Source organism: Hippopotamus amphibius, chromosome 3 (genome assembly GCF_030028045.1).
Source record: "Hippopotamus amphibius kiboko isolate mHipAmp2 chromosome 3, mHipAmp2.hap2, whole genome shotgun sequence".
NCBI lineage: Eukaryota > Metazoa > Chordata > Mammalia > Artiodactyla > Hippopotamidae > Hippopotamus > Hippopotamus amphibius.
The window spans coordinates 98,356,195-98,368,458 of NC_080188.1; the positions used below are offsets into that span (position 1 = coordinate 98,356,195).

General features: G+C 39.4%; 1 protein-coding gene across 1 annotated transcript in view; it reads right to left on the reverse strand.

Moving 5' to 3' along the window:
• Window positions 1–1,671: 1,671 nt before the first annotated feature.
• The window catches only part of BET1L (Bet1 golgi vesicular membrane trafficking protein like), a 30,831-nt gene continuing 20,238 nt past the window's right edge, over window positions 1,672–12,264 (reverse strand). The window contains exon 4 of the mRNA XM_057726510.1: window positions 1,672–1,781. Coding sequence (XP_057582493.1) covers window positions 1,692–1,781 — 90 coding nt within the window. The 3' untranslated portion in view covers window positions 1,672–1,691. The remainder of the gene's footprint in view (window positions 1,782–12,264) is intronic.

Consider the following 12,264-nt stretch of genomic DNA (forward strand, 5'->3'; position numbering starts at 1 on the left):
AACCTGAAAGCAACAGGAAAGCAACCATTGACAGGTTAATGGATAAAGCAGATGTGGTGTACACACACACACACACACTCACTGGAATGCTACTCAGCCATAAAAATAGAGTGAAATAATGCCATTTGCAGCAACAGGGATGGACCTAGAGATTATCACGGTAAGTAAAGTAATTCAGACACAGAACCACAAATACCATACGATATCACTTCTATGTGGAATCTCAAATGAGACCCAAAGAAACCTATCTACAAAGCAGAAACAGACTCACAGACATAGAAAACAGACTTATGGTTGCCAAGGGGAAGGCGGGGGGCGGGGGGCGGGGTGTGGATGAATTGGGAGTTTGGGATTAACAGATGCAAACTATTGTATATAGGATGCACAAACAACAAAGTCACTGTACAGCACAGGGAACTATATTCAATACTCTGTAATAAACCATAATGGAAAAGAATATGATAAAGAGTGTGTGTGTGTGTGTATGTGTGTGTGTATATATATATATCTGAATCACTTTACTGTGTAACACAAATTACCACAAAATTGCAAGTCAACTATACTTCAATGAAATAAATATTTTTTTAAATAAGGTTGAGATCATACCATCAATTAGTTTCAAGGCACTTTTATCAATTAGGTCTTATTTTTCTTTTCCTTTCATACTGGGACAAATGTATAATAGAAAGTAACCAGGATTTCTCCAGTCTGAACTCATATCACACAGAACTTTAATTGTTGAAAAAACCATTAATACCAGTTACGCCATTAGGATGTCCTGATCAAATATCATGGTTGTAAACCTTGTATCAAGCCTGCAGAATCCACTAAATTTGGAAATTCAAACTGAAATGGAGCCAAATATCCCATTACTTCTCCAAAACTAGTGACACAACAATCAACTGCAAACCATATACAATCAAATGAATGAAGACAGAAGCAACAACACCCTCCCTTTTTTTTTTTTTTTTTTTCAGATGAGGATGGTATTCAAGGTGATGTCTTGGGCCTTTTCCGAGTGTTACTCAATTTCCTGGGTATCTCGCATGCACACAGGATGTACACATGTTACTGAACTTCTTTGTGCAATCATGTGAAGGTAGTTAATACCACAAAACTCTATACCTAAAATGAATTGAATGTTAAGTGTTATGTGTTGTATTTTTAATGACAATGAAAAAAAGTGTAGTGCTGATATTTGTTACAACATAAATGAACATTAAAAACCATCCTTAATGAAAAAAGCCATACAGAAAAGGCCACTCAGATGCCATACTCCTCTTCTCTGCTTTAAATCCATCAAGGTTGTCCAAGTGAGGGGAAAACTCAGTAATGGTTCCAGAAAAACTGGCTCAGGATGGAGCAAGACATTTTCATACAGTTTGGACAGCAGGTGAAAGTTGGCATGGCCCTGTGTATGAAATTATAATGTGGGCATCATGATGTCCTCATTTAGGGGTTATGTGCTGGTTCCTTGGGTAAAACACACGGAGCAATTTGTGTAAAGTGGCAGATGTGAGTACTTTTTGCCATTATTGAAACTTCTCTATACATTTTATATTACTGGAAAGTGAATTATTTTTCAAAACAACCATGTCAATACCATGCCACAAAATCAGATATGACAGCCACTAAACTTTGTTATGGAGGCCAAGATTTACCCAGACCAAGTTCAACTGAAGTTGTGATTCTTATTTTCCTTCTAGGAGTCCACATGGTATTAAGAGGCACCATGGGAGGAGTATATTAGCAGCCACCATGTCTTGGGTCCTATGGATTACCTGGGATGCAACAGAGTGAGATTTTAGCATTACAATTCTTCACATTGCTTCAAAGATATGTTAAAAAATAAATTCAGTTAAGTTTAAAAATATGGAATAAATATACACAAGTCAGTTTTGTTTCTATATGCTAGTAATGAACCATCAGAAAGAAAAATAAGAAAACAACCCCATTTACAATTCCATCAAAAAGAACAAACTATTTACAAATAAATTTAAGGACATGAAAGACCACACTCAGAAACTATAAAACATTGATAAAGATATTGAAGACACAATTGAAAAAAATATTCCATACTCATGCATCAGAAAAATGCTTATTAAAATGTTTATTCTACCCAAAGCCATCAACAACAGGCACCAGACTATATTAACAACATGAAGGATAACAATCACATGACCATCTCAATGAATGCAGAAAAATATTTTGATAAAATTCAACACACATTTATGATAAACACTCTCCAGAAGGTGGGCATAGAAGGAAACTACCTCAACATAATAAAGGCCATCTACCACAAACCCACAGCAAACATCATTTTCAATGGTGAAAAACTGAAAGCATTCCCTCTAAGATCAGGAACAAGACAAGGATGTCCACTCTCTCCACTACTATCCAACATTGCTTTGGAAGTCCTTGCCACAGCAATCAGAGAAGAAAAATAATTAAAAGGAATCGAAATTAGAAAAGAAGAAGTAAAACTGTCACTTCAAAGATGACATGATACTCTACAAAGAAAATCTTAAAGATGCCACCAGAAAACTACTTGAGCTAATCAATGAATTTGGTAAAGGTGCAGGATACAAAATTAACACACAGAAATCTCTTGCATTTCTGTATGCTAACAAGGAAAGATCAGAAAGAGAAATTAAGGAAACAATCCCATTCACCATTGCAACAAAAAGAATAAAATACCTAGGAATAAACCTACCTAAGGAGGTAAATGACCTGTACTCAGAAAACTATAAGCCACTCATGAAAGAAATCAAAGATGACACAAACGGATGGAGAGATATACCATGTTCTTGGATTGGAAGAATCAACATTGTGAAAATGACTATACTACCCAAAGCAATCTCAAGATTCAATGCAATCCCTATCAAATTACCAATGGCATTTTTAACAGAACTAGAAGAAAAAAATCATAAAATTTGTATGGAAACACAAAAGACCCTGAATAGCCAAAGCAATCTTGAAGGGAAAAAACGGAGCTGGAGGAATCAGAATCCCTGACTTCAGACTATACTACAAAGCTACAGTAATCAAGACAATATGGTACCAGCACAAAAACATAAACATAGATCAATGGAACAGGATAGAAAGCCCAGAGATAAACTATGGTCAACTACTCTATGACAAAGGAGCCGAGGATATACAATGGAGAAAAGGCAGCCTCTTCAATAAGTGGTGCTGGGAAAACTGGACAGCTACAGGTAAAAGAATGAAATTAGAACACTCTCTAACACCATACACAAAAATAAACTGAAAATGGATTAAAGACTTAACTGTAAGGCCAGACACTATAAAACTCCTAGAGGAAAACATAGGAAGAACACTCTTTGACATGAATCCCAGCAAGATCTTTTTTGACCCACCTCCTAGAGTAATGGAAATAAAAACAAAAATAAGTGGGACCAAATGAAACTTAAAATCTTCTGCACAGCAAAGGAAACTATAAGCAAGATGAAAAGACAACCCTCAGAATGGGAAAAAATATTTGCAAATGAATCACCAGACAAAGGATTAATCTCCAAAATATATAAACAGTTCATCCAGCTCAATATCAAAAAAAAAAAAACAAACAACCCAGTCAAAAAATGGGCAGAAGACCTAAATAGGCATTTCTCTGAAGAAGACATACGGATGGCCAAGAGGCACATGAAAAGCTGCTCAACATCACTAATTATTAGAGAAATGCAAATCAAAACTACAATGAGGTATCACCTCACACCGGTTAGAATGGGCATCATCAGAAAATCTACATACAGTAAATGCTGGAGAGGGTGTGGAGAAAAGGGAACACTCTTGCACTGCTGGTGGGAATGTAAATTGATACAGCCACTATGAAGAACAGTATGGAGGTTCCTTGCAAAACTGAAAATAGAACTACCATATGACCCAGCAATCCCACTGCTGGGCATATACCCAGAGAAAACCATAATTCAAAAAGACACATGCACCCCAATGTTCATTGCAGCACTATGTACAATAGCCAGGACATGGAAGCAACCTAAGTGTCCGTCAACAGAGGAATGAATAAAGATGTGGTACATATATACAATGGAATATTTTTCAGCTGTAAAAAGAAATGAAACTGGGACATTTGTAGAGACATGGATGGACCTAGAGACTGTCATACAGAGTGAAGTGAGTCAGAAAGAGAAAAACAAACATCATATATTAACACATATGCGGAATATAGAAAAATGGTACAAATCAACTGGTTCTCCAGATATAGACACAAATGTAAAGAACAAAGGTGAACACCAAGTGGGGAAATCAGAAGGGGTTGGGGTGGGATCAATTGGGAGATTGGGAATGCCATATATACATTACTAATAAGCAAAAAAATATCAAATTGTACACTTTAAGTATATACAGTTTATTGTATGTCAATTGTATCTCAATAAAAGTTATTAAAGGAAAAACAAAAAACAAAAACAGGTGCCAGGAAAACTAGATACCACACTCCAGATATCGACACTGGTCACCATCTACACTGCACATAAAACTGAGTGAAAATGCACAATATTCTACATTAAACCCTTTCTCTCCCAAGTCCCCTGGAGATGCACCCCACCCACCCAGCAGTCATCTGCACACAAGAAGCTTCTCCCCACTTCCTCAATTTTTCCTCTTGTGGTATCTCCTCACCAGTGGGTGCTGAGAAAACCCAGCTCCTGTCAGTGTGGACACTGCCCCATGGTCCAGAAACCTAGGCCCTGATGGGTCCTGAGGAGACAAAGCTCCTGTCCACTTGTCACAGAGCAAGGTCTGGGCAGGATGTACCTGGGCCCCCAGGGTCAGAGAGGGGGGGTTTGGCACCCACTATGGGACATCAGCGAAGTGCCGGGAGCGCCGCACTCACAAACCCAGAGGCCTCAGCCCGACTTCAGGTCTGCTGTGTATACAGAGTTTGGAAATCCAAACTGAAATGGAGCCAAGTCTCTCACTGTATCCTCTCAAAAAATGGTTAAGGAACAATTAATTAGAAACCATATGTAATGACATTAATGTAGACACAAACTTGACAACTTAAACCAAAATTCACTCAAAACTGAATTAAATACAGAAATTTCAACTACCAAACTATAAAAATTCTAGAAGAAAAAAGAAAACCTACACGACCTTGGGTCTGGTGATACATTTTAAACATACAACACCAAAAGCCTATCAACAGAAGAAAATAATAATGTGCACTTTATAAAATTAAATGTCTACTCTATGAAAGACCTTTTCCAGAAAACCAAAAGACCAACAATGAACTGGAAGAAACTGTTTCCAAAACACATATGTGATAAACGGTTTGTACTGAAACTGTGCCAAACAAGCCCATTAAAACTTGTTAAACATTTACACACACACCCGACCAAAGAAGATAAACAGGTAGCGCATAAGCATACAAGAATATACACAAGATGCTGCTGGAATGCATGCACAACCAACTCTGAAGACAATTTGACAGTTTTTTCAAAATCTAAATAGTCTCACCTTGGAATCCAACAAGCATAGCTCTTGTATTTAGACAACTGCTTTGAAAAAATACATTCAAACAAAAACTAGCATCAAGTAATGTACAGAAGCTCTATTCACAATGGCTAAAAACTTAAAGACATCCGGATGTCCTTCTGTAGATGAATTCATAAGCAAATTAGGACACAAACATGTCAAGGGGTGGACACACCACCCCCAAAATATGCCCATTTGACGAAAGCATAATTTTGGACTGATTAAAGAACAGCAGACCCAGGAGAATCTTTGAAAAACAAGTAGAAAATGCCTCTTATGAGGTAAATTTACATTTATTAAGGGTATCTCCATTTGTAATGGTGTGTCCCTCTCTGGACGACCAGGAATTGAATGATGACTAAATATTAAGAAAAGTTTGTCAATGGAATGTGCTTGGGTGTAAATCTGCGTAAACAACATATCCTTGTTTACTGGGCTTTGCCTAATAACCTCCCTTAAATGGCTTCCTCCATTTCCTAACATCTTATTTTGTTCTTAGCTGAGGACAGCATATAAGGTAAAGGCTTGGGCCATTTCAGGGAGTGACTTTTCCTGGGTATCTGTCAAGTATACAGGAGGTATGCATGGTGTATATTAAACTTCTGATTATTTTTCTCCAGTTCACTTTCCTTCCATTACAAGGTGAGTCTCTATGAAGAACACTGAAGAGCAGAGGGACAATTATTTTTCCTCTCATATAATGCAATGCAATAGTATTCAGAGATATGAAGGAATGAATCATGGACCCCTGGGAAAAAAAAAGGATGAACCTAACACTTTTTTACTAAGTGAAAGGACCGACTCTGAAGTGCTGCACACTGTATGACCTTGTTTATATGATATTCTAGAAAAAGTAAAACAGACATGTTTTGGAAAGAGTTTATGGAATATGTGGTTGAAATATCACATACCATACTTTAGTGATGAATACCCACCACTATGCATTTGTCTAAACCCTAGATTTTTTTTTTAAAAAACCCAACAATTGAATTATAACCTATTCAAATTTAGTTTCTTACGATATAGGAGTGTAAAAGACTGGAAAACAGAATGTAACAAAGAACCTAACTGATTTAGAAATGTATGAAAACACTCACTATTGGTGGTGGGACCTAAGTTAACTTTGGAAATGAATGGAATCTGTAGGCCAGAGGCACAATATACCATACATAAGCAGTCAACTCTATAAGTTCTTTCCCACGGTGGGTAGTAGCTAACAGTACCGAAACCAGTATATCAGTAATCGAATGAACAAGCACAGAATCCAACAAATGACAAACAATGGAAGTCAGGTTTCTTACCACTGGAGTGGGAAGTTACAGACAAACAAAGGAAGAAGGCTGCAATATCCATGTCATAACAGCTCAAGGTGGAGACCTCAGTATAAACTCTCTTTAGCCTAATATAGATACACAAAGTTCCACGTAGAAATCTTTATGTGTATATGCATAGGCTGTGATACATGCATGTATTTCCATGCATTGTCAGCTGAGTATATTTAGCTCCCACATGTAAGGTTTTAATACCCTTCTCTAATAAAAGGAAGACACTCAGCTGTCCATCAAGTAAGCGAAGCTAACTCCTCTCTCCTCAAGTGTAGATTCTACATTATGACTTCCTCCTAAATAAGACATACGGTATTGGACATGGGAAAAAATTAACCTCACTGTGGGAAAACTTGACAAACTCTACCTCAGCTAGGTGACAAAGCTATAAATGTAAGTCATAATTTCCCTTGAGAGCCTGTTCTCTTGATATATAGTGAAGAGGAAGCACTTTACCTCTGTGATATGGTTCTTCAAAGCCAAGTCTAATCACAAAAAAAACACCAAGCAAATCCCAGTGCAGGGCAGTCTACACAATACCTGACCAGTCCTCCTCCACACTGTCAAGGTCATAGAAACAAGGAGAGTCTGAGCAACTCTCAAAGCCCAGAAGAGACTAAACAGACATGGTGACCACATGTGCTTTGTGACCCTGGAACAAGGAAAGGGATAACAAAGGGAACATGAGTATGGACTTCAGTTAATAATAAAGTATCAGTGTTTGTTCATTATTTGTGATGATTCTGTAGAAAATTAGACAGGGAAAATTAAAAGTCACATAAGAGAAACTTATTGTTACAAACTGGATATCTAGGGAAAACAGGTGATTTCTTTGTAAAAACACATTAACAAAATGGACCCTAAATTAAAGAAAATACAAAAAGGCCAATTAACCACTGAGGAACCTCTTCCCCCTACCGGTTATCCTATCATTGTTCCAGGTTTTCCCTCTCCCAGGACAGGGAAGGAACAGGGACACAGCTGTTTGGAAGCTCCCCTGACATCTGACCCCTCCCAGTGTGTTCATCTCCCCCAGCCATGCCCACCCATAAGGACACCTCAGGAAGGATCAGGGATCATTGATTCAGATGTGTCAACTAGGACTTTTATATTCCCAGTGACTGGACACACTTACTGAAGTAAAATAAATTAGTATGTGTTGTAATGGTAGAAATAAATTAATACTTGCAAGTAGCAAGTTTAAGAATGGGTTTGGACCTGGCAGGTCCAGTGGCTCGCACTGTCTCTATGTGACCTTGCTCCTCTCCAAAGCTTTGTCCTGCTCAGTGCCTTTGGGGGACCCCATTCACAGGCACAGTCTCTCTCACTGCCTCTTGGGCCAACAGCAATTCTAGGCTGACAGCCACTCACCATCCATTTTCTGAGAAAGACATTCTCCTTTTCTTGGGTTCTGAGTAAAGTCATGACTTTAAATGCCTTTGGCCTGGCTTGGGTTACATTCTCATCCCTGACCCATCTTAGGAACCAGAAGATGGAAAATGGGACTGGCTACACGTGGGTTGTAAACCCATCTCCGAGCTGGGTGGAACATGGGGTCATCCTTCTGGAAGTGTCTGGACTGGAAGCAGGTGAGATGTAATTCCCAAAGGAAAACTGAGGCACAGACTTGGGCATGGGAAAAGATGCTGGCTGGAGAAAGCAGCAGATTCTGTGTCAATGACAGCTCACTGCACAGCACAGAACCTGACAGAAAAGGAGGAAAGGGGTTCACTTAGGGTGAGGGACTGCAGCTACTTATCCAGTGCTCTTACTGTCCTGCCAAGACCGCAAGAAGCTCTCACTTGCTACAAAAGCAGGATCGCTGTTGGTGGTAAACTCAAGCCTCCTGCCTTGGATATCAGGTCCTCACATCTCAGAGGCTGGTCCAGAATGGCCATCTGCAATCAGAAGACACACAGACCTCATTCCTGCCCCTGAGAGGTGGGAGCCCTTGAGTCATGCCAGCTCCCTGGCCATATTTCTTACCCATCCCTGAAGAACAATATAGTTCATTCTCCAGTTTCTTCTCACTCCTTTACTAAGGGAAGAAACCAAATGCTAGGATGTTAAGGAAACTCTTGTGCAGTGAAGTAATGAGGGGCTCAAAAATGACTCCACGCCATAGAACCCATAATTAGAAGGCTTTCCAGATGCCACATGGATGTATACGGCTCTCCAAGACCATGCAGTCTCACTGGGAACCTCCCATTGGGAGGCCCAGTTACTCCCATATCTTTGATTCTTAATGAATATGAATGTCAAAAGTTTCTAACAACTGGAAGGACAAAGCATTGCAGGGCCACAGTCTGCTGTATGGTTGTTGTGTCAGGGTCACACTCAAATGTTTGGACAGTTAGTACCTTTCTTGCCAGGCTAAGAGGGGAGGACTTTTTCTCAACCACATGGATGTTGGTAGTTGAAACATCTCCAAGGAATGCCTACACCACCCAGGCAGCTGTTCTACTGCACAGGAGCGTGGTCACCTCAGTCACTGTCCATGGGGTCTTGACATGGCCCAGGTTGGACTGAGATAGAGGACCACAGACACCTGTCTAGATGATCAAAGGTCAAGGACTGTCCTGTCTGAGACTTGATTATCTATTGATGCCTACTCAGATGGGACAAAGGATGCCTGCAGTCCCAGAAAGGCCCCACCAGCCCTCAAGAAGGTAGTATTGGGGACAGGCAGGTTGCTACATCCAGTCCTGAATAAATCCACACATGCACACTGAGTGCCCTCCTGTCTGGGCTGTGCTGGAACCTGAGGCTGCCCAGTCAGAGTGGGGCTAACACCACCTTTCCCAGATGGGACGGCAGGAAGACCCCCTCCACAACCCTTGACTGACATCGAGTTCAATTCTAAACACTCAGAAAGTACAGACATTTCATTCTTCTCTCAGAACCCAGGCCTAGGGGGTAGAACAACAGTGGCCCAACTTAACTCCCTGACTCATGTGTGACCCTGGGCAACTCCTATCCATCCTGGAGACCTCAGAGGAGAAGGGAAATGCAACGGGGGCCAGTTATGCTTAAACCTAACTCCAACTCCAACCATAAAGAACCCTACCCTCTAACCCTAACACCCTAACCCCAGACACCTAGACCCTCTACCCTGACTCTCCAACCCTGACCCCTGACCCCTAAACCCTGACACTGACTAGGACCCCAGACCTAAACCCTAGCCTAGTGGATACCGAGGGCATGAACTCTGTAATAAACCAAGGGATTCATGACCTTGCATTTAGCAATAGTTTCTTACATCTGACACTAAAGCTCAAGCAATGAAAGAAAAAAATAGATAAACTGAAGTTCCTCAAAATTACAAACCTTTGTACATCAAAAGAGGCTATCCGGAAAGTTAAAAGACAGCCCACAGAATGGAAGAAAATATTGGCACACTGTATCTGATAAGAGTCTTTATCCAGAACATATCAAGAACTTTTACCAATGAACAAAAGAATAACCCAATTTTCTGAAATGGACAAAGGACATGAAAAGATGTCAAACATGAGTAGTCACGATGAAAATGCAAATTAAAACCACAATCTTCACACACACTAGAATGGTTGTATTAAAAACAAATAAAAATAACTGTTGGCAACAATGTAGAGAAATTGCAAAGCTTAAACTTGTGGAAGTGTAAAATGTTGTAGTCTATGTGTGCGAAACTTTGCATTTTCTCAATAATATAAAAACGTAATTATCATATGTTTCAACAACTCCACTCCTAGATACATACCCAAAGAATTGACACCAGGTGTTCAAATAAAAACTTGTACACCAATATTCAGAGCAACACTGTTCATAACAGCCCAAGGTAAAAACAATTAAAATGTCCAACAGCAGGTGAATGCATAAGCAAATAGGGTAGATACGTAAGCTGCATTATTATTCTGCCATATAAAGGAATAGAGTGAAATGGTGCCACCGCTGTGGAAAACAGTAGGGGTTTCTCAAAAACGTTAACACAGAATTAACGTAGAATCCCTCAATTCCGCTCCAGGGTGTACACCCAAAGTATTAGAAAGCAAGGGCTGGAACAGATATTTATACCGCATTTTCATAGCAGCACTATTCACAGCAGCCAGGAGGTGGAAGCAACACAGCGTCCTTCAGCAGATGAGTGGCTAAGCACAAGGTAGCATCTACACAACGGCATTAATTCAACTTTTAAAACTAAGGTAATTCTCACACATGTTACAATGCGGATGAACCTCGAGTTATTATGCTAAGTGAAACAAGCCAGACGCAAAAGGACAAACATTCTATGATTCCACTAGCATGAGGTATCCAGATAAGTCACATTCAAAGACAAAGCAGAAGATTGCCAGAGGTTGAGGAGAGTTCGTGTTTAATGGTTACGGCTTCACTTGGGAAAAATGAAAAAGTTCTGGAGATGAATGGTGAGGATATTTTTACAACAATGTGAATGTAGTGAATGGTATAGAAATGTATACTTAAAACTATTTAAACAATAAATGTTATATGTTCTTAATCACAATGAAGAAAATGATACATGTTACAACATGAAAAACGCTGAAAACATCCTAAGGGAAAGAAGCCATACAGAAAAAGCCACCCAGATTATGTTCATCTTGTGCAATTTAAATCCACGAAGTTTTTTAAAATGTGGAAAAGCCCCAGTGATGATTCCAGGAAAAGAAAACTGGGCTAGGATGGAAAAAGACATGCCCACAAAGTTGGGGCAGCTGGTGAAAGTTGAAGTGGTCCTGTGGATTATAATGTGGAAACCATAATTATTCCTCATTTTGGGATTATGTGCTGGTTCCCTGGTGGCCCTGTTTTGGGTAAAACATACTGCAGTATTTGCTGTGAATGTAGAAAACTTTCTACTGCTATTTGCAGTTTAAACATTCGAAAATTACTAGAAAATCACTTTAATACAACCATGTCAGTAACATTCCAGAAAATCAGAGATTACATCAAACATTGCTATAGGGGTCAAGACTAACCCAGACCAAATTCAACCAAAGTGGTGATGCTAATCACCCTTGTAGGAGTCCACATGGTATTAAGAGGCGCTGTGAGAAGATTATATTAGTAGCCACTATGTCTTGGGTGCTGTGGATGTCGTGTATGCAGTTGAAAGAGTGGGATTTCTGAATTCTAGTTTTCCACACAAAACCATCAAAAAACTGTCAGAACTGAAAAATGAGTTCAGTAAAACTGCAGGATCATTTGCAATTCTATCTACTAATAATGAACTATCAGAAAGAGAAATTAACAATTCCATTTAAAACTGCATCACACAAAAAAACTAGGAATAAATTTAACCAAGGACTTGAAAGACCTGCACACTGGATACTGTAAGACATTGGTGAAAGAAACTGAACAGACACAAAAAGATGGAAACATATCCCATGCTCATGGGTGAAAATATTGTTAAAATGTCCATTCTATCCAAAGC